This window comes from Plasmodium gonderi (assembly GCF_002157705.1).
Source record: "Plasmodium gonderi DNA, contig: Chr14, whole genome shotgun sequence".
Classification (NCBI taxonomy): domain Eukaryota; phylum Apicomplexa; class Aconoidasida; order Haemosporida; family Plasmodiidae; genus Plasmodium; species Plasmodium gonderi.
The window spans coordinates 1,410,943-1,437,116 of NW_021628939.1; the positions used below are offsets into that span (position 1 = coordinate 1,410,943).

General features: G+C 28.3%; 6 protein-coding genes across 6 annotated transcripts; 4 read left to right on the top strand and 2 right to left on the bottom strand.

Annotated features, from left to right (window-relative positions):
• Positions 1-1,029: 1,029 nt before the first annotated feature.
• Positions 1,030-1,344, top strand: PGO_143000 (histone acetyltransferase subunit NuA4; the record flags this gene model as incomplete). The annotated part of the gene is made up of 1 exon (XM_028690291.1): positions 1,030-1,344. One exon carries the CDS (start codon positions 1,030-1,032, stop codon positions 1,342-1,344), a length of 315 nt encoding a protein of 104 aa, XP_028546092.1.
• Positions 1,345-2,229: 885 nt separating this feature from the next.
• On the bottom strand, positions 2,230-4,956 carry PGO_143010 (conserved Plasmodium protein, unknown function; the record flags this gene model as incomplete). The annotated part of the gene is made up of 1 exon (XM_028690292.1): positions 2,230-4,956. One exon carries the CDS (start codon positions 4,954-4,956, stop codon positions 2,230-2,232), a length of 2,727 nt encoding a protein of 908 aa, XP_028546093.1.
• Positions 4,957-9,739: 4,783 nt separating this feature from the next.
• Positions 9,740-13,564, top strand: PGO_143020 (hypothetical protein, conserved; the record flags this gene model as incomplete). The annotated part of the gene is made up of 1 exon (XM_028690293.1): positions 9,740-13,564. The coding sequence occupies one exon, from the start codon at positions 9,740-9,742 to the stop codon at positions 13,562-13,564; it is 3,825 nt and encodes a 1,274-aa protein (XP_028546094.1).
• Positions 13,565-14,521: 957 nt separating this feature from the next.
• On the bottom strand, positions 14,522-16,744 carry PGO_143030 (hypothetical protein, conserved; the record flags this gene model as incomplete). Its single annotated transcript, XM_028690294.1, has 1 exon — positions 14,522-16,744. The coding sequence occupies one exon, from the start codon at positions 16,742-16,744 to the stop codon at positions 14,522-14,524; it is 2,223 nt and encodes a 740-aa protein (XP_028546095.1).
• A 903-nt stretch (positions 16,745-17,647) lies between these two features.
• PGO_143040 (hypothetical protein, conserved) lies at positions 17,648-23,184 on the top strand (the record flags this gene model as incomplete). The annotated part of the gene is made up of 9 exons (XM_028690295.1): positions 17,648-17,741; positions 17,893-17,994; positions 18,244-18,453; positions 18,600-18,879; positions 19,133-19,458; positions 19,746-21,953; positions 22,238-22,472; positions 22,699-22,839; positions 23,025-23,184. 9 exons carry the CDS (start codon positions 17,648-17,650, stop codon positions 23,182-23,184), a joined length of 3,756 nt encoding a protein of 1,251 aa, XP_028546096.1.
• Positions 23,185-24,881: 1,697 nt separating this feature from the next.
• On the top strand, positions 24,882-25,826 carry PGO_143050 (hypothetical protein, conserved; the record flags this gene model as incomplete). Its single annotated transcript, XM_028690296.1, has 1 exon — positions 24,882-25,826. One exon carries the CDS (start codon positions 24,882-24,884, stop codon positions 25,824-25,826), a length of 945 nt encoding a protein of 314 aa, XP_028546097.1.
• Between the last annotated feature and the right edge of the window lie 348 nt (positions 25,827-26,174).

Here is a 26,174-nt window from a genome sequence, read left to right on the forward strand (position 1 = left end):
CGAGTTCTCTGAAAAGCATATTATGTAACAAATCCATTTTTACTAAACTGAAATGAATTTTTTTTTGCAAATTTCTTTTATTTTTGTTACTCCTTTCATTCCCCAATTAAGAAAAGTTGGGTATGTTGAAAATAAAACGTTGTGTATAAAAATCTGAACTGGTGTCAGTGGTGAGGTGTATTACATGTTCCAATGTTCTGAAGTGATAGGGAATTATTCAGAAGAGGTTTTGTAACTAAGCAATTATTAAAAGCCAAGGAAGAAACTTAGAAAATAAACAAGGTGGATAATTTTATTCTCAAAAGTTATCATAAAAAAATATGCTCGCATTATGCTCAGAGTGGAGGTTAAAATATATGTACATATATGTACGCAGGCATTTCCTTTTGGCATGTACCCGTCATGTGTATATAAAAAAATAAATGTGGGGAGAATCCCCATGGTTAATGGGTATTCCCCTGTAACGAAATCTGTTTCCAAATTTTTTCAGTTGATATGGAAGATAGGCTAAAAATAGAGAAAAGAATTTTAATAATTTGTCTTAGCACAGTAAATCATTTGGAATAAAAAGCACAATTTTACTGTTCCAAATTTAAGCATTTAACAAAAATGCGCCTAATATTTTTAACCATTTTCTATATACTCAAAAGTATTTAAAAAAAGAAAAAAAAAAAAAAAAAAAAAAATCCAACTTATTTACAATGAGTTAGTGAAAGTATTAAACAATTTTATTTAAATATTTCAAAAGAAATAAGAGAAAAAAAAAAAAAAAAAAAAGTCAAATAAAATTTATTATGAACAAATGATTATAAGTCACATTTACATGTGCATTCAATGTTCGTATATATTTAGCCTAAAATTCGAAGGCTTTTCATACGTGAATAAAATTCCTTAAGAAAAAAAAAAAAAATAGTTATTGTTTTGTGAGGAGATTAAAAATTATAACAGCTATATGTAGTACGCAAAAGTATCCACTTTGTTTCCTTATCTTACTTGTTATTTTTACTTGTACGCTTTCTTCAAATTAAAATGAAACATAAAGTTAAACGTGACATAATAAAATGCAAAAAAAAGTTAGAAAATTCTATTAAAGCTTTGGAAGAAAAAATTTTAAGACTTGAAATAGAATATCATAAAAATTGTAATGTTGATGGTGGGAATCTAATGAAAGGTTGGGACAACTATTTAAGAAAAGCATCCCTAGAGCCATTATGTTTTAGAACATTTAGAGATGACCATAACGATGCATTTGTAGAACGGATGCTCTCCCTAACCTCCTGCACATCCCCAGCGGCTGTTTTTTTTCAAAATGAAAATCCTGAAAAAGGAAAATATAATCGTTAAGGATTAACGAAGACTGAAAATTTTGTGAAATTTTGTTTATCTTTACAAAATTATATTGCCATAAAATATGTACCAGGAGACATTTATACCGAAATAGCGTGCACCTGCTGAGTTAGACTTTTTATTTTATCACGTGTAGTAATGGAAAAAGGAATGTTATAGAAACGGTTGCATATATCACACCTTGATAGGGAAAAAAAACATGTGAATTGCTTATTTGTAGAAAAAATAATGGACAATTAGGACCTATTATCACCTTTTTAACAATCATAACAAAAAGTGTAGACCATAATTATGTAAAAAAAATAAATACCACAATAGAACAAAAATGCGCCCTAAATGCGTTGTACTTATTCATTAAACGGGGGCATACCCGGTTATGGAAAAAAAAAAAAAAGATATACCAAATTTTACATTTTTATAATTAATCATTAAAAGAATCACAAAAAAAAAAAAAAAAGTTATGTTAGTTTTTTAAAAGAAAATTCAAAAAGAGTAGTGTTATGAAAAAGCGTCTTAATTGGAAAATGGGGAAATGTTTGAGATAAAAAGACTGATGTCAAAATGGCGTGGCATCAAAACTGTGTAGGTAAGTACACACGTTGGCATGTGTAAGCATGCACACACATATATATATATATATATATATATAAGTACTTCTCTTTTTTTTTCATGCACTCGTAACACAGAACAGACAAATAAACTGCAAAAAATTACATATATACAAGCGCATACATGGTAACAAACACTTTACTCCATTTTCCTTCAGGATAACGGGAAAGGTTTTTCCTCGCAAACGTCTCATATTTGTGAAGAATATCAAGTACCCCCACGCCTTCTCCACCCCCTTTAACTATACACATTTTTTTTTTTTTTTTTTTTTATTCATTTTTCTAAAATATATTTTTTAAGTAAATTAATTTTAATTTTTTTTTGTAAAACTCTCTTTCTTCTGATAAAATGTTTTGTTCTTTTTCTTTTTGGTCTAATGTATTGATTTGATATATCCTTAATTTCTAACCATCCTTTATCAGGAAGGATCTTAAAAAAACGGCCTTTAAAAAAAAAGGAATTTTTTCTTCTGGTTTTCCATGGTAATTCCCACAGGGCTTCATTACTTTGTTCTTTGTCTATTTCTTCATAGTGTTCTCCTTGATTTAAACACAGAGCCAATTCATCTGTGTTATTATCATCCGATTTTACTAATGTTGTTTGTAACTTTAGGGATGATTTGTTTAATTTGTTGAATCCTTTATACAGGTAAATGTCGCAATCCTCCTCCAAAGTAAAATTTATATTTTCACTTCTTTCCTCATTTTTTTCATTTTCGTTGTTAATCTGATACGTGGGTTGTTCTACACATTCACGATTATTTGTAAATGTGGGTTTAACGTCTGCTATGGTATCATGTCTTTCTTCATTTTTCGGAATAAGTAAATTCTCTATATATTTTACTTCTTCCTCGCATTCTATTTGTTCTCCATTGGATACGATGTTATCTGGACTATTTAACAAATTATGATTATTATGTTGCAGTTCCTTTTCCAGTGCTGGATTAACATTTATGAATTTTTCTTTTTCAATAAAGTGCTCAATGGGGAGACCTGTGTACTCTGCTGATAAAATAACGTCATACATTTTGGGTCTTTGGACATAATTTTTTTTTTTTTTTGATTTCTTTTTATCATCCATTATAGTTATCTTTTTGTTCTTGTTGTTAATCGTTTCATCCGTTAAGTAATTCATCTCCCCTGATAGATAATTCACTTCTCCCGTTAAGCAATCAATTTGATTTATTTTTCTTTCGTCATTATAATTACCTGAGTGGGGAATATGACCCCTCATTTTTAACTGTATATACATATCCTTTTTAGCAGAACATTCTCCCAACAGTTTAATGTATGAAGATAAATGATATGGATGTGTCAATATGTTTGGTATTTTTCGGATACCCATATTATTTTCATATCGCACAAAATCAAATAGTCTTTTTTTAAAATATTTGTCATACATGCTAACAATAAATGATCTGGAGAATGTAGCATATTTTCTTACAAAATTAACTAAAAATGGGATACTCACTGTCTCATAACACCTTGAAAATAGAGCGATTATTTCAGCATTACTGTTACTATTAATCGTTTTACCTAAATAATTAATCATATTTTCATATGAAACTTGAGAATATTTATCCCTATACATTCCTATTCTACTTATAATTTTTAGACATAATTCAGCACTACAATTTTTCACAATTTTATAAGCAAATAGTTGATTTAATACATCACAAGGTACACTATCAATATCTAATATTTTTAAAGTTTCGATGTGATCATAATTTACATTTTTCTGTTTTTTTTTTTTACGATAATAAGCTTCTTGACTATTATCATAATTTAATCCGTTAATTAATTTCTTATAATGTTCTTCTTTACTTTTTTCATTATTAAATACATTTGTGTCTTTGCTCAAGTGTTTGAATTTTTTTGGTAATTCTTCTGATATTTTTAGTTTACATAAAGTTGAATTTCTAAATTTCATTAAATGTTTCTCATTTTTTTCAAAAAACTGTTTCATTTTTTCAACTTCCTTTTGTTCTTCCTTACATATTTCGTTGATAAATGAATTCAAGTCATTTTTTTTATTATATTCACATTCTTCATTCATTTTATCCCCTTGAAACACCATATTTTTCTCAAAATGGAAGTTATTTATTGACCCATTTTCTATTTCTTTCTGTTGGTGTAGATTCCAGTAATTAATTTCCTTTTTATCTTCCTTCACATCATCATTTGTCCACCTATAGTATTGTTCATATCTTTTACCTCCTAATGATTTGTCCTTTTCGTCTATGTATTCTGGTTTTCCTTTATCATCCATATCGGTGGTATTTATATTAACATGCTTCATCTCTCTCTTCTCATCATGGTAAATATGTAAATCACCTTCTTTATTTTTGTTTCCTTCGTTCGTAATTTTTGAATTTTTTTTCCATGATTCCTTATATGCGCTATTGGCAGAGGCGTGCCAAAGGTTTCCAATTAAGCTGGAGTTCAGATTATTTGTAAACAGCAATGTATCCAAATCGTCTTCAAATTCTTCAGTTCCCTCTTCCCTCAGGGGTTCGTCATCACCCCCCAGATATTCGTCTTCGACATCTAGGCTGTTAATTTGTTTCGAGTTCTCATATATGTCATCGTTAACTTGATCTTTTGAGTTGTACGTTATGTGCCCGTTTGTAGTCTCATTTTTTTCCGCAAACATACCTTGGTCTTCAACCAACATTTCTCTGAATGAGATTCCTTGTGTTTCCTCCACTTTTTTGCGAGAATATGTATCTTCATCCATAATTTCATGTACACTTTTCTTATCTTCTGCATTTTTAAAATATTGCAAATTTTTCACCCTCTGCACATCATTTTTTTTATATTTTTCCCTTTCGTGCTTAAATGATGAAGTTTTATCATTTGTTGCCTTTTCAAAAATTCCATTGGAGGATGTATATCTTTTGGATATGCAGAGGTTTTTTTTTTTGTGTTTAAAAAGAAAGACAACATTAAAGTGCACACATTGTAAACACTTCTTAAATGGTGGTGTATTATTTAAGAGCATTTCAAAAAAAGGGTTGGTGTTTCATTCATTTTTTCGCATACTACATAAGGGAAACAAGCTAGTTAAGGATATAAAAAAACATCAAAAACTTTGGTATCATGTAGGGCTGGTTTTGTTTTATCCTGGTGTAGATCAATGAACATCTTTGAACAATTTTTAGCACTTTTGAAAAAAGTGTAACATTTTTTTTAATGCTTTTTTTTGGTGCTTTTTTTTGGTGCATTTTTTTGGCGCATTTTTTTGGCGCATTTTTTTTGGCGCATTTTTTTTGGCGCATTTTTTTTGGCGCATTTTTTTTGGCGCACTTTTTTGGCGCACTTTTTTGGCACATTTTTTTGATGCTTCTTTTTTTTTCTTCTTCCTCAAAACCTTTTAAACCCCTTTTTATATTAAATGTTTGCCATTGCTTTTTCCACATCACAATATTGCACCTCCAACATAAATGAGGTGGGTAAAATGTGTTCGTTCAAAGTTCTTAAAAAACACAAGCTTAGCGTTGAAGGTGCTGCGCGATGTTTCCGAGTTTTTCCATACTGCACTATGAATGCAATTTAATTTAGCATCACTTCAATTTAATGTTATTCTTTTCTGCGTATCCATTTTTATGTATTCATGTTTAATTTTTACTGAACACAACTAAATTTAATCTGCCTTTCTTTTCATTATTTTTCCAATTTTATAACTAAACAAGCTGAAACATCGAATATATTACACATGAAGAAGAGGAAGATAACAGTTGAAAAATATCACCAAATGCGTTAATATTACCATACCCCTCTTTTGGATAGAAAAATTGGAGAAAATAAGCTATATTGCACAATTTTCCATTTTTAGTGAAGTAAATATTTATTTAAATAAATAAAAATATACATATATATATACATTTGCTGGAGAAAAACAAACATACATGTATTTATATGCTTCACGAGGGTGTCCTATTTACGAATAATTGCATATGAATGTGACATGAAAAAGTATATGCGCATGATAAAATTTATGCATTGAACAGAGTAAAAGAAAAAAATGGGAGCCCTATGTTACACCTTTTTTACTATGATGAAGGACCTGAGAAGTTTATACAAACCATACACAGCATTTTCCTTTTTGTTTTTCCCATGTGCTTTAAATGTGTATGGTATTTATAAATTTAAGACTTTTGAGTCTTTACCCAATAAAAACACAGCTGAAGATAATGGAAAGTGAAGGATGTTAAATCAAAATGAGCCCGGAAAAATTATCCATTATTTAAACTTTTTAAAAAAGTGGAAAGAGGAGGAAAAATGACGCAGAAATGAAGTATTTATTACTATTCTCACACAAAGGAATTATCACAAACATACCTCATTATGAGCATATTGCAAGTGTGTACATATAAAAATTCATAAGCTACATATACATGTCATGCAATAAAGAACGTGAAGAATATAATCATTTGTAAAAGCTGAACACAGCTTCGAAGAAACATATGGAAAAATGGAAATGTATAATAATGAATTATAGTAGTTAAAGTGCATAACATAGCAAAAAAAAAAAAAAAAAAAAAAGAAAAGAAATTGAATAAGGTACATCAATTTGAGGCTGCGCACATAGAAAAACAGTCACATGTCTATACATACAGTGACATTTGCATAATAAGCACCTACGCATTTATATGTTTGCACTCTCATACACCCTATTTAGGGGAAACATTTGTGTACATATCTTTCAAGTGCGTATTTGCACCCATTTTACATATATATATGATTATTTTTTAAGTGTATTCTTTTCTATTATCATCCCCCTCCCCAAATAAAAAAAAAAAAAAAATAGTAACAGAAGGAAGGTGATATCATTGAGTATATGCTTGTATACCTGCCCTTTATTACACTTTTCTTGGATTTTTTTTTTTTTTTTTTTTCTTTTTTTCTTCTTTTTTTTTTTTTAGAGGCTAATGTAAAACCCTTAAAACCTACATTCCTTTAATGTATGGCAATAAATATATCATTGGCAAATAATTTTAACAGGGGTAGAGGAGAAATTATAATGTGTATCTAGGCAAATAGTAAGGCCATGGGTCTTGTCGATTCGCAGAAACATGCTATATATATATATATATATATATATATATATATATATATATATACTTATGTACAGTCACGCACACGCCGTCACACCTATCAATGACCTAAATTGTTCTCTTGACCCATCTGTGAACCAACCCAATTGGGGCATATTTTCACAACCATATATTTATGACTCTACGGGAGTCCTTTAAAAGGTACAATATTTATACGAGGGTGTAAGCATACCGACCAAAGTAAATTGTTTTGGGATTATTTATGCACGTGTATATAATTATGGAAATTTATTTATACCATATTTAAACGGAGCATAATAAAAAGCATTTACCCCGTTTTATATCTGTGCATCAAAAGATTAATGAGAAATGGGATAGAAGACATAAATAATACTTCCCATTTAATATGCATGTATAAACATTTGTATGTATATATATATATATATATATATACATTGTTCAGTTCTTCCAAGTGCTCTAATCCTATTTCTCATATTAAAATGAGGTTTGTTAACGAATTGTTGAAACATCACATCTATATATACACTTATCTCTATACGTGCTCTTATGTACTTATAGTTGTACATATAAACACATAGAGAGATCCTATTTAGGGAAGCCTATTCAGTCAACTCAAATGTAACACGTAATTAATACACACTAGTTCCTAATGATAGAATCTTTAAAGTAATTAAAGTTCTAAGTAAAATCTAAACATGTGGCTGAATCTATAAGTACGAACAATTGTACAAATGGTTTATTTAAAATCTTGATACAATGCTCCATTACAAACAAAGAAAAAAATAGGTAAAAGAAACAATATATACTTATATATAACTATTTAATTGCTCCATTTTTGCACATTAGATATTTAATATGCATGTGTTTTTTTCCCGTTGAATGTTTTTCTACTTATAATTTTAATACAAACCACCCTCAAGTGTAATATAAAATATCATAAGGGGAGAAAGAGGGTCTGTAAATATTTGAGTTAAAAAGTAACAAAAAAAAAAAAAAAAAAAAAAGGAGGCGTTGTATTTTTATTATGCTAGCTTAAAAACAGTATATCACCTCTTCCATTCTGTGAAAACAGATTATTATTATTATATAATGATTAGTAACCTCTTATTTTTGCCTTCTATATTTACATATCAATTCTTTTAAATATATAAATTTAAATGAACTCCTTGAGATTTTGCTCACCTGGAGTTACTACATTAACCCTTTGCACAAAAAAAATAAAAAGAAAAAAAATTATCAAAAACAAGTAAACGTAGTTTATAAGAATTTTTGCATTTTTTCTTCGAGCCAAACATTTAATGTATTTCCTGTATAACATTTTAATATTTTACCTTTTCATACGTTTGATGTTTGCTATATATTTTTTTTAATTTTGGCTTTTATTGATTTTTTTACTTCTGATATATCTTGTATTTCACCACTTTCCACATTTGCAATTTTAACTTTTTTCACAATGAAATGGTGTTATATGTTCTCAGATTATTGTCACATTAATTTTTAGATGGTTACATTTCAAAACATTTGTAACTGTTTTTTGTTGTACAAATACATTTGTGTGCTTCATTTTTTCTGCTATTCTCCTCTGTGACAACGCAAGAAAATTATTATACCATTTTTTTTTTTTTTTTACAATTTGAAAAAACTGTCCATCCTTTTCACATATGCTTGATATATTTTTTCCCCTATTTGTGCCTTTTAATGGTGTATTATGGTGTTATGATAAATACAACGAAGCATATTTGCACATGTTCATACAAACGTGCATAATATATAAATACGTATGCGTTTGAATATAAACATGTAAACACATTCATTATGCGGTTTCTATTTTATTTATTTATTTATTTTTTTTTTTTTTTCATAATAAACCTAAAAGTGTTTATTCACCTTTTTATAACTACATCATCCTTCTTAGAATTTATCTTTTTATTTTTTTGAGTAACTTGCAATTTTAGCCAAGTGTCTTTCGCTTTTTTCGTGTAAAACTATTTCTTATTAAAAAGTGCTCATTCATGTATTTAATTAGTCTAAATCTTTTGTACATTAAAGTTTATGCAAAAAAAAAAAAAAAAAAAAAAAAAAAAAAAACATAAATGTAAATGTAAATAAAAAAATACAAGTATAAATAAAAAACGATTTACAGTTACATATTATACACAGATGAACACATACATATAAAGTGTTACATGAATGCGAACATATTGTATAAACATGTTTCAAGAGTACATTTCAAAATTTTATTTCCAAAAAAATTATGTAAAAATGACACGCGAGATATAGTGTAATGGTGTTTAAGAGGACGAAATACAATACACCCAAATCACAACACATTGAAATATAACGTAATGGATATAAATTGGATGTATAAATTAAGCTTTAAAAATAAAAAAAAATGAAAAATAAATCAAAGTTTGCTTGTACACAAAATAAATGTGTTAATAACGAAACCACTAAATTAAGATGCACCTTTAACGTTTATACTCATACGTGCATGTGTGCATAGAATTGTCAACATATATTTGTATTCACCATTTCCTAGTGCATGTACACTTAAGGAAGAAAAAAAAAAAAAAAAAAAAAAAAAAAGAACGAAATAGTGAAAAGACCGTTTTAACTAATTAAAATGTTCAAGTAGGAAAAGGAAAGAAGAGAAAAAAAAAAAAAAAAAAAAAGAAACAAAAAAAAAGTGGGGATATTATTATAGATATGGATGGATATAATACCCATAAGGAGATGAATTTGAATTTTATAAATTGTAAGAACAGTAATGATGCAAATATGAATTCCAGAAATAGAAAAAGCAATTTTATGGAATTTCAATATGGAAAAGTTGTAAACAACGTTCTAGGATTATTCAAGAAACAAAACAAACAAAGATTTGTCTCAACGTCATCTGCTTTACGTAGTGATATGCATGAACAAATTTTAAGTTCTCGATTATTTTTAGATTTATCTGAAGATAGAGAAATCTTATTGCATAAAATATTAAAAAAAATAAATATTTTAAATTTAATATATTTTCGTTTTTTAAAAGATACTGACATAGATGATGTATTTGATTTACATAAAGAACTCTTTCCTGTAAAATATCAAGCTGATTTTTATTTCAGTATTTGTAATTTTGACGATAATAAAATAATAGATGATGAAGTTACAAGAATTAGTGAAAAAATTTCTCGTTCGTTAAGAAGTAATGTGACAACCAAAAGGTATGGAAACAATTGTGCAGCATACAGAAGCAGTATCACTGCATCTCCAAAAGAAGTGAATCCAAATGGCACTACCAGTGAAGGTATCCATAAGAATGGTAGTAACAGTGAAGGAGTTAATGGTTCTAGTAATGAAGGAAGTGATGGGACGCGCAATTGGAATTCCATGTATGGATTAAACTTGTTTGATTTTTCAACAGAAGATGATAAGATAAAAAAGGATTGTGATATGCCCCCTTGCCATGATAATGATTATGAAATAGAGGGAAAGAAATGCGAGGAATCAATTGAAGCTGATAAAAATTCATACTGTAACGATGATGATTTGGACAACATTTCAAATAAAAAAGTAGTTAATTCGGAAGATTGCAATTTGTCAAATCATTCTTTGGATACGGATAATGACGTTAAAAAAAAAATAAATAAAAAGTGGAAAGAAGAAGAAATATTCTCCATTGGAGCTTTTCTGCCTTTTTCATTTATTGATTATGTAAATAGTGACAGTGTTACCAAATTGATTCAGAAAAAAACGTTAGAAAAGGTGAATGAAAAAGAGATTCTCATAGATTATATCAAATTTATGGACGAATGTAATAATATGAGAAATAATGACCCAACTGGGGATAGTGACACGAATTCTGTGGACACAACTCAATCGGCTAATATTGGTGATTCTTCCCCCTTTACCAAAGGAAATATTAATAGAACCAAACCTCCAAACAAATTTCACAATAAATCAGACAATTATACAAATGCATCTGCTAAGTGTTTCCCCACGATTTGTTTTTCGCAAAGTACACAAAACGAACCCTTCATGTGTAAAGGAAAACGAGAAACATTCAGCAAGATTAATCATAAAGAAAATGAATATATTTCTAATAGAGATTGCAAAATCCGTACTCCCCATAATTGGATTTCCTATAAAGTTGGGCATAATTTGTGTAGTTATAACGGAATTCATTTGGATGAATATTTAAAAAAAAATGATATTTTAAAGGAAAAAGATAATGATTTAGTGCATAAAAATGATAATAACGCTAATGATGAACACGATGAGGAAGAACACAATGATGGTGATGAAGATGATGATGATAAGGGTGGTAGAAGAATTAGTTACACAAAGGAAGAAAATAATAAGAAATATTGCCCATCTGTAGATAAATCAAAAAATGATGTGAAATTGAATAATTGGCATTGCGGTAGGAATAATAGTACGTCGACAACATCCCTCGAAAATAACAAAGACATAGAGAACTCTGAAAGTGTAAACCAAAATGGTAACATTCATTTTAATAATTATCCAGGTAACCACCTTAATCATATATATGATAATAATAGGAATATTCAGGATATATACAAACAGCTAAAAGAAAAAAGCATAGAGTATGAAGAGAACAATGATAGAATTTTAAGTTCTGAAATTTTGATCAACAGATTGAGGGATAAAATATATTTAAACAAAGAAACTTTAAATTTATATAATTATAATAAAAAAAGAATAAAAAAAGATTATTTAGTTGGAAGTATTTCAAATTTGATTAATTACCAGGATGCTAGAAACGAAAAAGATTTTATTAATATATATAATCATTTCAAAAAAAAATCAGATAATTCCAAAAAGGGAAAGAATTACCTGAAATATATGTACGATTCGTCTATGAATTTTTTGGAGAATTACATCCCATTAGATAAAAATGGAAATATTAGCAGCAAAGAAAAAAATACACCTGCATTATTTAATAACCCCAAAAAAATGAACCAAAGTGAATTACACAGTGATTGCACATTCCATATGAATGGAAAAAATGCAAATATGAAGACTTCGTCCAGAAAATTGATAAATGGGGATGATGAAAAAATAAATGATTCCCCAATCAATCCATTTGACATGGAAAAAAAGGAACATATAAATCTAAATAACGCACTGAACGATTTATCAGTTTTGAGATCACAACATGTTAATAAAAATGCACACTTTGTAAAAAAGTTATATGAAGAAATATATATGAATGAAAATATTAAACAAATGACAAAAAAATATATTAAAAAAAAAATTAATAGTATATACATATTAACAGTTGGAATAAGTGAATATTTTAGAGGATTAAATTTAGCTTCCTACCTCATTGAATATACTGTATTTTATTTTTATTTCATCATATATAGAATGTTTCTCTATAATAATAAATTCTACTGTTACATTGATAATAATTTATTTTATAGCATTTGCACTGATAATTTAAGAGACGAATATCATGACGAAATATTTGATGATGGATTACTTACGGACAATTCATCAGATGATTTTTACTCCATCCTAAGTGATGAAAAATCGCTTTCTGATAAGGACTATAAACATCGATATAGTATAAATGGAAAAGGGGAAATATTAGTAAGAGAAATACGAAACTGTTTAGAAACAGAAAATAAATTAGCAGATGACAAACAAAATAGGCAAGGTGGTAAAATATGTGAAAAGGAAAACCAAAGAAAAAACGAAGATGAATTGGGAAATCTGAAAAACGATGGAGGAAACGATGAGTTCGATAATTCCCAAACAGATGAAAGGAAAAACGAACCCCTACCAAATTCGAAAATCAACTATATTAATACTACTAAACGAAGTTGTTTTTATGGCCATCATTTGGACGAAAATGACATTGGAAGAAAAAACAGCGACAAAAGAGGGGATAATTCCCCTCTAACATTTAAAACCCATAAAATGAACAGAATGAACGATCACATTAATCGTTCCAACAAACACAAAAATACATGGAACAGTGAAAAATCTAAAAATTATAGTATTTCCAATGGCGTACTGAGAGAGTGTTATAAGCAGATAATATTGAATGACTATTTGTACCACCTGTACGCCATTATTCATAATAAGAATGCAGAAATGTTAGTAGAAAAAGAAGTGCAAAATGGAGAAGCGAAAAGTGGCGAAGTGAAAAAATTAGAGATCCCAAAAGGAGGTCCCTTTCCACCACTCTTAAAATTCCCCATATTTAAAAATCCACTGTATTGTTCAAACCTAAGTTGTAAAATACTCGACCTTTTTTTAAATAATTTTTGTGCCTTTAATTTAAAAGACAGGCCATTTTTTCAAGTAAAAAATTTTAACAGAAAAAAATTACGCATGGATTATAATGATGAAAATGCATCCCTTCCACTATACATGTATTTACATGTAATAGATTACAACAAAGCAGCTATAAATCTATATAATAAACTAAGCTTCGATTATATATGTACCTATGACAATTTTTATGATATAAACAAAACGACCTTTTCTTCATATTTATATGCATATTTCTTTTAAAATTCAAATTTGTTTTATGTTTATGGACATATGTGCGCACCTGTGTGCGTTTTTTTTTTTTATTATATTTATATATTTTTTACATGCTCATGTATATTATGCTTTATATGCAACGCCCACAGTGAAATGTGTAAAAAAAAGAAGGCATGTTGTAAAGGTTGTATACATAACAACACAATACATCACACAAAATCTCTTTTGTGTCTCAGGGTTTTCTTTCATGCATTCACAATTTATATATTTTTTTTAATAAGGGCATATTTAAAATAGGTAATGCCAAAAAAGTTGATTAAAAATTTTTTAATGTACACCTAACTAAAATATTTGTTTTTGATTTTCATTCGTTTTGTTATTATTTTATTTTTTTATTAACATTATTCTGTCAAGAAAAAAGTTCACACCAGTGCCGCTATATGTATCTGCATACACAAGGCATGCTCATTTATACGTGCATGTGCCTATGTGTGTATCACGTATACTTGTATATATGTATACGTATAGATACAAAGACCTTTCTATATATTTGCCAACCACTTAGTTTATTATACACACGCACACGTATTTAATAATTACAAATAAAGTTTAACTTATTTTATAAATGCAACATCCTTTGAAAAGCAGAGTCTTCTTTTTTATAAATATATCATACAATGTGTGTGCATTTTTTGATGCATGCTGCATGAAATACATATTCACAAAAAAAAAAAAAAAAAAAAAAAAAGGGGTAAAGACATTTACACATGTAAGATATGCACAATAGGAACAAAGATATGAACATACACAGTTGGTACAGGTAAAGAAAAAAAAAGAAAAAAGCTACTGAACAAACTTCGAAAAAAATGTTCCTCTGAGAAATGCGTTTAATAGAAAAATCGCCCATGTATATGTATCATCAGAGTGCTCAATGGAATTTATTTTTATTTTTCTGTTCACGTTTGACTGTCGATTTTCAAAAATTTATATGTATAAGTCTTGGGATTCCAGTGGATGGGATATATCCACAGTTGCGCCAGTGATGTTGTTACACTTGGTAAACTTGGAATCCTTCAAAACAGAAATGAGATATTTCAATTTTTCTTCTTCATGTTGACAATTCGTAAAAGTATCATGACAAATGAGTATTTCACTAAACCCTTCTTTTCTGAGGTGATTCATCTTATTTTCTCGAAAATTTTTTTCCATATTTTGCTGATACATTGGGAATAATTTCCATCCATTTTCCCACTCAAGATAAATTTTGTAAAAAGGGTCACATATGTGCAGAACATAAGGACCATATGTAAATGTAATAAATTTATAGTTTAATATATTCATATATTTCTTTAAAATATAAATTTCCTTTTCTCCTTGCATATTTTTGTTAGCATTATACGGAATATTCCTAACTTTTTGAAGAAAATTTTTATAATCATTTGGAAAAAGGAAATATATATTTTTGAAATCGTGCCTTAAGTGCATTTCTATAACTTTCATGTTAAAAAGTAAGTTTCCCTTTCTGAAAACTTCCTCTGTATTTTCCTTGGTCAAATTTTTGCTATATCTAATAAGTTCGTTTTCGTATGAAAACATTTTTTCAGAAATAATGACTCCTGTATCCTTCTGCAATGGATTACTACTCCCCCTGGTTTGCATCACTTCACTAGCAATACACTCTTCGGTATTTTTATTTCCGTCATTTGAACTGTTCTTTGTTGGGAAATTTGCACCTTCATCTTTTTGCACCTCACTGTCTTTTTCACTGTTTCTGTTTTTCGTCTTAAAAGATTCGAAGTTTTTTACTACATTGTTTATTACTTGATCATTTTGCGCCATTCGACCATTGTGTACAATTTGGGATGGATCCGATGAATTAACGTTCCTTTCTTTTTTCTCCCTCTTTTTGCAGGAACTCTTTTTGACTTTCATAAATTTATTTAAATGTTTAAATGTTAAGAATATATTTTTCTGGGATATCATTTTCCTTTGTATCATTTTTTTAAACAAGGTGATTAGATGATTAAGTTGGTTAAAGCTAGCAATTTTTTTTGCATATATGATATTAATTTTATAAATAAGTTTTTCTGAATGAATGAATAAATGGACAATTGGTATAACCTGACATATTGCTTCACAAGGCAATTGGGAAAGCTTATTAATAATATGAATCAACAAAATTTTTATAAAACTTTTATCTATATAATTTAAATAGTATGAATTCATCAATATTAAGTATAAATGATATGTCCTAATTTTTTTTATTCTTTTAATTATTTCAAAACTTAGGTTATTCAAATATCTTTCATTAAAAAATTTACTTTTATTGTATCCATAAAAAATTCGGCATAAATAATGGTCATTCAGAATATTCACGTTTTGAAGAAAAAAAATGGATAATAAATGAAATATATTTTTTACATGTTCATTACATATGAATTCACTACATGATTGTGTGTTCTTATTGGTGCTATTTGTATAAATAAATTTATTATCTTTTTTGAATATGTCTCTCCCAATGTTAATCCTGTTACTTTCGTTTATTTGCATTTCCTTCAATTTTTCTTCTTCATTCTGGAAAGTGAAAACATTTTTTGCCGCACTTACTAACTTCTCCTTTTGAATTAGCATGTTGTCATTTTTGTCAACATCATTATGACTACATCGTTTAGGAAGCAATATACATGCGCTGTCTTTATATTTCTCCCGTTTTGTCTTTAAAAAAAAATACGAATTAATGTAACAAATGTTTAAATAAACCTTTACCAAATCGTGAATATCGAAAAAGGGCTTCTTTTGGATAGCATTCCCATTACCATCCTGGTAACATTTCGAATTTAGTATATTTTTTTTATTTTGATTAAAATCGTTAGAAATACAATTCACGCTATTTAACACTTTCCCATGCAATTCTTCCATTATGGAATTTAAAATATGAATATTTAGTAGCTCATTTTTACTGCAATATCCAAGATAATACAATAGTTCTCTGTTATTTAAAGTGTGTATATTTACATTTTTAAAATTAAGAAATTTTTCTCTTGAAAAATGGAATTCATTTTGTCCTTTCTTATTTTCATTCTCAAAATTGTTTGAAAAATTGGTACTTGTTTTATTTATTGTATTAAAAAAAAAAATCCCTTCTTTTCCTCCTCTTATGCTCCCTCTTCTTTCAAATTTTGTAAATCCAATTTTTAAGACAAACATCTCATCAATTTTGGTGATTTCTTCCAATTTTTTCTCCTCTGGTGAGGATGCGGCTTAAATGTATTTAGAGTCTCGCATAACACGGAGAAGAAAAGTTTGTGTAAAGATAATGTGTAAAACATCCTTAGCAAATTCGTGTTTTTTTTTTTTTTTTTTTTTTTTTTTTTTCTATTTTTCTTTGATATCTAGAAATGTAGAAGAGATAAATATTTGTAGTCCCTCTCAAACATGTTATTTTTCACATTTTGTTTTTGCCGAGTGGCTTCACTGCACTCCTTTTACTATGTAGGTTCTACATTAATGTCCTTTTTTTTTTTTTTTTTCATTATTTTTTTCATTCTTATTTTCATTCTTATTTTCATTCTTATTTTCATTATTTTTTTTATCATTCTTTTCATTTTTCTTTTCATCACTTTTTCTTTTTCTAAATTTTTTCCTAAGCCTCGTCCCTTAACAGCACGTGGTAATTTAAAAAAGGTAAGAATCGCATGCGGAAATTTTTTGTACCGTTTTATGTGCCCCTTTGCTTGCTGCAATAGCAAAAAATTGAAAAGGATAAAAACTTCGATACTGACCATTCTGACCATTTTAAAACTCTCCAATGGGAAGACAAAGTCCCCATAGGAGCTAATTTTGAAAATTCACAAATCCAGAAATATGTAAAAATATTGCCAACGTAGATAAAATGCGAATATTTTTTTTTTTTTTTTTTTTTAGCTCTCCTGATTCTAACAATAATAATGCTCTAAGCATAACTCTTACTTTTGTTGTAACTTTTAGGAAAATAGAACAACATGTTCTAAATGCACACTCGATAAAGCATGTAAAAATACATACATGCGAATGTTGATAAAGTCAAACTTGTTGTGCCTTGTTTTACAACCACCTTTGTGACAAGCAACAATGGAGGAAGGACTAAGCAGTATTAAAAAAATAAAAAGCAACATAAGCAAAATTTGCTTCAATAAATCAATTAAACTAAATGGTGATTTTAAAGGTGTGAATAGTAATAAAAAAAAGTGATGTGAAATAAATGTTATTAACAAATGTGTACGAAAGATAACATGTAAAAAAAAAAAAAAAAAAATTCATTCAACACTTTTTTTTTTTTTTTTTTTTTTTTTTTTTTACCTTTCTTCTTTTTAAAGATGACAATATTGAAATAATTCTAGATAACAAAAACATAACACCAAAGCCTATATATTTCAATTTTCAAGAAACAGAAACGAAGAAATCTTTTGATCAAATAGGTAAAAGTGATCTATATCTGCCATAAAATGAGAATGTTCCCAAAAGGGGGCAAACATAACTGAACATATTCATTTTAACATGCACACACATGTACATATATATATAGGGAGAGGGATATGTTCGATCAAAACTTCACCCAATTGCAATTTTTAAAGTAACGCATTACAGTGGTAGAAAAACATGTAATTATCTACACAAGTGTTTATTCGCACAAACATGCGTAAAGATCTTTCTCTTAATGTCATTAGATTATCTACTTAAACAATTCGATGACAAAAATGAGTATATAGATCAAAAGGGAACTATAAAAAAAGCGAATAGTGAAGAAAATACAACAGATATAATTCATGAAAAGGTAAAATATCGACTAGAAGAAAAGGCCATTACTGAAGAGACACATCAGAAAAGTTTACCAAAATGTATTCAAAACGAAAAGGATATTTTAGATTCCTATGATGGTAAATTAAGAGATTAATTTGTTTGAGCACAAATTTTAATTTTTTTTTTTTTTTTTTTTGTTTAAACAAACAAATATGTGTGTGAGCTTCCGCCATTCTAGCTTTATCATTCCAATGATTACTCCACTGCAACTTCATTTGTGCAGAAATTCTGCTAAGCGAAACAGAAACAATAAATCTGCTGAATATTCCAAATATAATAAATGATGTAGAAGAAGAAAAAGAAGCAATTGAGGACAAAAATACAAGATATGAAAAATTGCTAAATAATGACGAAAGTAATTATATCAATAAAACAATACAAACATTAAATGTGTTCAAAAAGAACAAGGGAGTATATGTTTCTACCATTAACAAACAGAACAAAAGTTCCCAAACAAACTTATACGAACTGCACAAACTAACCATAAGGAACCCATCAGACATGTTAAATGGAAAAAAAAAAAAAAAAAAAAAATGTGATTATTTTAACGAATTTCCTACGTTAGACAGTTAGGAAGTCCTATTTATTAAAAAAATAGAACCTACCACTATAACATGGGGGAAGTTCGCTCTTTTTTTTTTCTCTCACAATTCAATGGTGACACAGAACTCACGCATCAGTAAATCTCATTCACTTCGAACATTTCATTAAATGCACCTACATATGCACTGACTACATGTTCATTTTTCCTTACAGATCCAAAGTATTGCATAAGAAATTTCTAAAATACAGAAACAAAAAGTTAAAAAAAATAATGGATGAATATGGAGATTCGTTAAATATTAACGAAAGAGTAATTTTAAAAAAAAACATGTGGGTTCAAGTTGTTGATAAAAATGTGATTGATAACAAACAGACAACGATCATACCGAAATCTTTTTATAAATCAAAGAAAAATAATACGTCTCTTTTTAATACCCTCTTTTCAACAAAAAATATGTCTCGAACTTTGTCAAATAAAAGTAGAACATTCAGAACTAGGAGCAAATTTAAAAACATGAAAACGATGAAATTCTTAACAAGTAATAATATTTCGAATGTTTATCTTGTCCCTTTGTGTGATACACGAAACAATGATCAAAAGTAGTGTATTTTTTTTTTTTTTTTTTTTTTTTTTTTTTTGACAGATAGATTTATATCATACCTTTCAATGAGTTTCAATATATATTGAAGTTGAGAGAAAAAAAAAAAAAAAAAAAATCACTGGTGTGTTATGCTTGGTGTGTTTTCTTTACACAATCTGATTTTGTGTACGTACAAATGCACCCCTACTGAAACCAATCTTATTTTCTGCACCAAATTTTTAAAGGCAGTTTCAGTGAAGATGAATATCTAATAAAATCCATAATAAAAAAGAAAAGAGAGCAAAATGACATACCCATGAAAAGCCAAGAAGACATTGAAGACGATGCAAATGCTATAGCATGGAAAATAAATAATCCAAAAAAAAATTTAAACAAAGGAAATTTTGTACATATATTAAAAAATATGGAAAAATATATAGTACAAAATATTTTCTATTATGAACAAATGCTTTATAAGAACATCTGCTTAAATTATCTAAAAGACAACAGGAGAAATAACAAGGTAAAAATGTTTGACGGGGAAAATTATGACGCCCTTACCAACCCAAATATTAACTACAAAAAAAAAAAAACTATCATAAGAATAAAAATAAAAAGAAATTTAAAAAAATCAATTAACTTCCACAAATTGAACAAATGCATTAATCTAGATAGTAAAACAGAAATACATGACCCAATAAATTCAACAACCAAAAATGATAATTTGAAGTGGATTACACATTTAGATTTACTAAAACGAGTGTCTGTTCTTTCCAAAGGGAAGAAAAAAAAAATTACCCAAAAAATTTTATTTAGAAAATTGAGGAGAAAAATCAGGAAAAAGGTTGCAAAAAGAGTCGGGAAAAAAATCCCAACTCAAATGGAAAACCAAATCGGGAGAAAGTTAAAAAGCGAAAAATTTTACAAAATGGAAAAGACTTACGATATACAAGAAGAAAAAAACAACACACATGAACAACTGTGTAGTGAAATCATGCAGAAACAAACAAATGTAGAAAAAAAAAATTCACATACAAAAATGCCTCATGGTGATAGAACACAGGGGGATCATCAAATATTTGACATTATTGCAAATGAAGAAAGCAATGAAGATAAAATAAAAAAAATTAGTACATTAATCCTAGATGGTGTTTTAAAAGATACCTGTAATGAAGAGAAAAAGAAAGAAATTTTAGAAAAAGAAAACGTAGAAAAAAAAAAAATAGCATATGTATTAAAGAAGAAAGAAAAATTTACGTGTATCAATGGTAATAGAATAAAATTCATCTCAGAAGTAAGACACGATGATGATCTATTTATAAGTAACAGTGATGACCATGTTATGCACGAGGATAATATGCAAAATGACCAAAGTGTTTATTTGAAGGGATACATGGGAAATAGACAAAATAAGGAGAGTACAAATGAAAATGACACGGTGATGATGTACAAATTTAAAGAAAAAAAGTATATCAAAAACATATCAATTGACAAATTGTTCCAGTTTCATTATAACAAATTAGAAAAAATAGTGACATCTATAGATACGAACAAATTTTATGAAGATCACATAACAGCGAGCTATTCTAACACATTAGATATAGGTAGTTTTCAGAATAGTAAGGGGAATATTGCTATTTTTAGTTATATCAATCCAACTTATCCTCTAAGGTTGTATAATTTAAATTCAAGTGTTCTGAAAATTATGTACTCGAACAACAATCCTAATATACTAGTTGCTGCCATGTGTAATGGACATGTAAATATTTATGACCTTAGAAGTAATGATCAATCAGCAGTTTTGAAATCTATTAACATAAAAAATTATCACGATAATTGTTTTGAACCCATTTATGATATTTCATTTAAAAACAGTTACCTTACAAACAACACGAATGAAAGTGTTTTCTACTCAGCTCATGAAAATGGTTATGTATATCAATGGAATATTGAGAAGGAATTAAAAAATAAAGAAATTTTATATCTCAAGAATAAGAAAAATGATTTATATCAAGATTTATCATCAGTTTTTGAAAATAAAAATCTTGCAAATAAACCTTTTAATTCTTCCCTATCTTGTATTGCCATAGATAATTACATGAACCACGATGAAGACTTTGTCATTAGTAGCATAGAGAAAAATTATGAAAAGCAAGCTGGTCATAATAAAAAAAATTACGACAATACCAGTGAAAATGATGTAAAAAGTGAAATTAAGGAATCGAAGGATGTGCTAAGAGATGCAGATATGCATGCAGGAAATAAAATGGTTACAAATGAAAAGACAACTGTGGCTAGTACTACGGATGCTGCTACAACTGCTACCACCACAACTAGTGCGAGCTATGCAAAGCAAATATCTAGGGAAGATGAACTATTGAACCATTATAAAAATATCACGGAAAATATTATTGACAAGAAAATAAAGCCAACGCATTCTTATTACTACCTTGGTTAGTACACATTCCCGCTCATTTGAACTTGTATTGAGGTTTATGTTTCTGAGAACATAAAAAATTTCCTCCACACATATGAGTCAACACACGATTCATTGCTGTATGCATCATAAACGCATTTCTTTGCATGCATGATTATATGTATCTTAAATGTTTAATATTATCCTGATATTACACAGCTATTGTTTTTGTGCATATTAGATAAGTGCACGAGATAAAAGAGGGGTGATGTGGTGGTAACCCTGAAAATGTTACATAATTTCTACTTTAATCTAATATAGGTACAAAGAATGGAATAATATACCGGTGCAATAGTTGCTATAACAAATCTTACTTAAATTATTATGACGCCCATTTCGGTGCTGTGAACAAAATAAAAATAAATAAATTTGACCACGATATTTTTCTAAGTGCTGGTGAAGACTGTACAGTAAAATTATGGCATAAATTTTCGAATAAGCAAATAACAACTTTTAAATCCAAGAATTCATTTACCTCTATCAATGATATATTATGGTTATACCATACCTAGTTAAAAGTTGAGTGAGGGGGCACGAATTCCTCGGTTGGAATATTACCCAGAGCGTTCTTGCATAATTTCATCAGAATATATATATATATATATATTTACACATCCCCTTAACACGTATACTAAGCACCCATTGTAATATAAATATTGACACACAAATGGATAACTACATATATGAAAATGCATTGTGTTTCTCTTCTATATACCACGTAGGGTTCCCAACAATTCCACATCCTTCTTTTGCTGCTCGGATGATGGGCGAGTTGAATTATGGGACTTCAGTTTTTTCTCAAAAGACCCGTTGATTATTTTCTATCCGAACCTAGTCGAATCGTCTAAAATTATATCCCTAAAGTAGGATTTTTAACACATTTCAGTGCGTACCTGTGTCGACATGTGCGTGGCCAAGAAGTGGCGACAATGCACGCAGTTGTACATGTACACATAAATAAGTAAATATATATATATATTCATACCTATGTTCCCATTTGCACATTTATACTAACCGCCCCCTTTTTTTCCATAACTTTTTCCTCAAGAATGTTTAACGAAAACGATATGTTACTATGCGGAGATAACCTAGCAAATGTTTCTATGATGAAAATAAAGAATTTGTTCAATATGGGCTTCAGTGATTATGAGCAGAAAATAAAGTTGACAAATTGTTTGAAGTCTTTGGATACGTATGATTATTTCTGAGTCTCCACATGTATTCTTGACGTAGGTAAATATATATATATATATATATGCGTAGATAGATACATATATGTATGTATGCACAGGCACACGTTCACCATCCGATTAAACAAGCTTGACATATTTTATTTTCCATATGAAGTGTACACTTTCATGAATTTCCCTCTTCATTTGGAAATTTACGCATTACATAATTTTCACAATTATTGATCCACTTATATTAGAGTCAGTTATCATTGTTTAATGTTTTTACTAGAAAAATCTTATCATACCCATAATTAAATTAAACTTGTGGTTTTACATTATTGTGAAATGGATAAAAACATCCGTTTTGCGTTGTTCTTCCCACAGATGAATATGCATATATACACATGTAAATAAATAAATAGGACGTTATGTGGTCTTTGCAATATATTAGCGTCAAAATTAATTTCCCTAATGTGTCAAAAAAAAAAAAAAAAAAAGAAAAAGGAAAAATTCACGTTTTTCATTTGAGACTTAAAGGAAAAATTAACGTTTTTCAATTAAGACTTAAAAAAAAAAAAAAAAATGTGTTTCATTAAGTACTTTCTAATATCATCAAATTTTAAAATTGATGATTAGCAAAATTTTCCTAAAAAATGGAACCAAAAAAGTATTTTTAAAAAGTGCTGCAAAGTCTATGAAAGAAACGACAGTAAATCTATTAAAAAAAAATTAGGATCTTCACTTCATATACATTGGTGACTGTAATGAGTCATTATTTAAAGAGACTTTTGTAATGACGAAATGTCAAGGCAGAAGAAAAAAAAAAAAAAAAAAAAAAAAAGCAATCAAAGTAGGAATGTTAAAAACTTAACGAATTAACAATCTATCAAATTGACAGGCTACCAAATTGACAGGCCACCAAATTAACAGGCCACCAAATCGAAGATTTCTGCTGCCCCTTTTTTTTTTACGTGTTTGATTTGTTCGCACAACAAAATTGATTATCGCCCTCCCCCATCGTAAAATCGCTATACAACTTGGTATGATATCTGTATTTCGAGAATATAATGCCATGTATTTTTTTCTTCTGAGTTTTATCCTATTTTTTTGATCTCATTCTTATGATATCATTTTCGTGATTGCCTTTTTTGTGGCTTCTATATTTTTATCACAATTGCATGAAGATCGATATACATACCCAGCACAAAAGTCCAAATGGAGAGAAAATATCTTTAATAAGATGAACATACAGAGGAAAAAAACACCAAGTTGTTTAAGATCATTTTTTTTTTTTTTTTTTTTTAATTTTACATTATTTTATTTCAGTTTTATTTTACTTTTTTGTCAAATTGATATTAGCAAAACATTAGTGATGGTGAGAAAACATGGATGCATAAATATATGATTTATTTAAATATAATGAAACATAATATAATAAAGATTGGCGCAAAGGATCATCATGTAAAAAGGCATATATTCCTCAGAAAGGTATACATAGAGAGGAGGGGATGGGTGGTATAAATCCCGAAAATACATTTTAAATTTTTTGGATCATGTATATTTAAACTGCTTTTTATTAGTGATAAAATAAAATTAGTAAAAAGGCAAGAAACAAAAAAAAAAAAGTGAAGGACAGAATACACATATTATACACATATACACACATATACACGTATACACATATATACACGTATATACACGTATACACATATATATACATATATATATGCAAAATGGATTCATTGTTGGAAAGCTGTACTCAAAGTAACCTAAGGAATTTAAAAGAAGGCAACATTAAATATGACCATACATTGGATGAAGAAAAGGAGGGGAATGAAAATATAGACACCGATGTATATGACAGTGAAAATAATGAATCATCGAAAAGTTATTTAAAAAAAAAAAGTGTCTCAGGAGAACAAAAAGATTGTAGTAATAACTCAGGTGTAGAAAACGATAAAAAGAAGAATTTAATAAATGAAAGCCCTCTTGATGTCGAAGAAAACCAAAAGAAGTTTGCAAAGGATTCATTAAACACAGAATATTCAGAAGATGAAAATGAAAAAGAAACAAAAGATGATGCAAATGAAAAATATAATAAAGGAGATTATGAAGGGGCAGTTAAAATATGGGAAAGAGGATTGAGGTCCATAAATTATGTTTTATCAAAAAAAGAAGAACTAAACAATGAAAGGTTAGAAGCTTTTCAAAAGTTACAATCCACTTATTGTAGTAATATTGCTCAGGGGTATATGAAATTAAATAAATATTCTGAATGTGTTAAATATTCTTTGTTAGCTCAAGAAAATGATAAAAAAAATGTGAAAATTTATTTTAGATTAGCTAAGGGATATTTTATGTTAGGCGAATTTGACAAAGCAATACAAATCCTGAACGAAGGAATCAAAATTGATAACGATTTTGCTTTGGTTAATTTACTAGCTCTTGTGAAAAGAAAAAAACATCTTCATTTAAAAAAGGAAAAACATATGATGAGACATATTTTTGACAATCTTAAGAACAAGCCTTTGATTAATGACAAGGATTGTACGAATTCATTTTTCAAGCCTGTCTATTCTTTAATATCCGTACTACTCATGTTTGTGTGTGCATTCTTTGCTCGTCTTTCCAGCCTCCTTGTTCGCATCTTTAAAAAATGTAAAATGAAAAGTTCGTAAAAAAGCCAAGACACACACACCAACTGGTGAAAAATGTATATACCTGCAATATATTTATATGTGATGAGACAACGTGTCTAACAAAGTAAAAAATGTACCAAACATGCAAAAATGTCAGTATATGTACATATGTATATGTATGTCCATGTATATACAAATTATTGATATTTTTATGCCGTATTTTTTACACACGCATTCATAAAGTTGCTAATCCTTTTGTAAATTTTTTGTACGATACCTGTTTTTTCATCAACAATCTCACATTTTGTAGTTCATTTTTTTTTTTTTTTTTTTTTTTTTTTTCCTGCATCCTTTAATATTAAAAATATACATGTCCCCCAGTAGGAA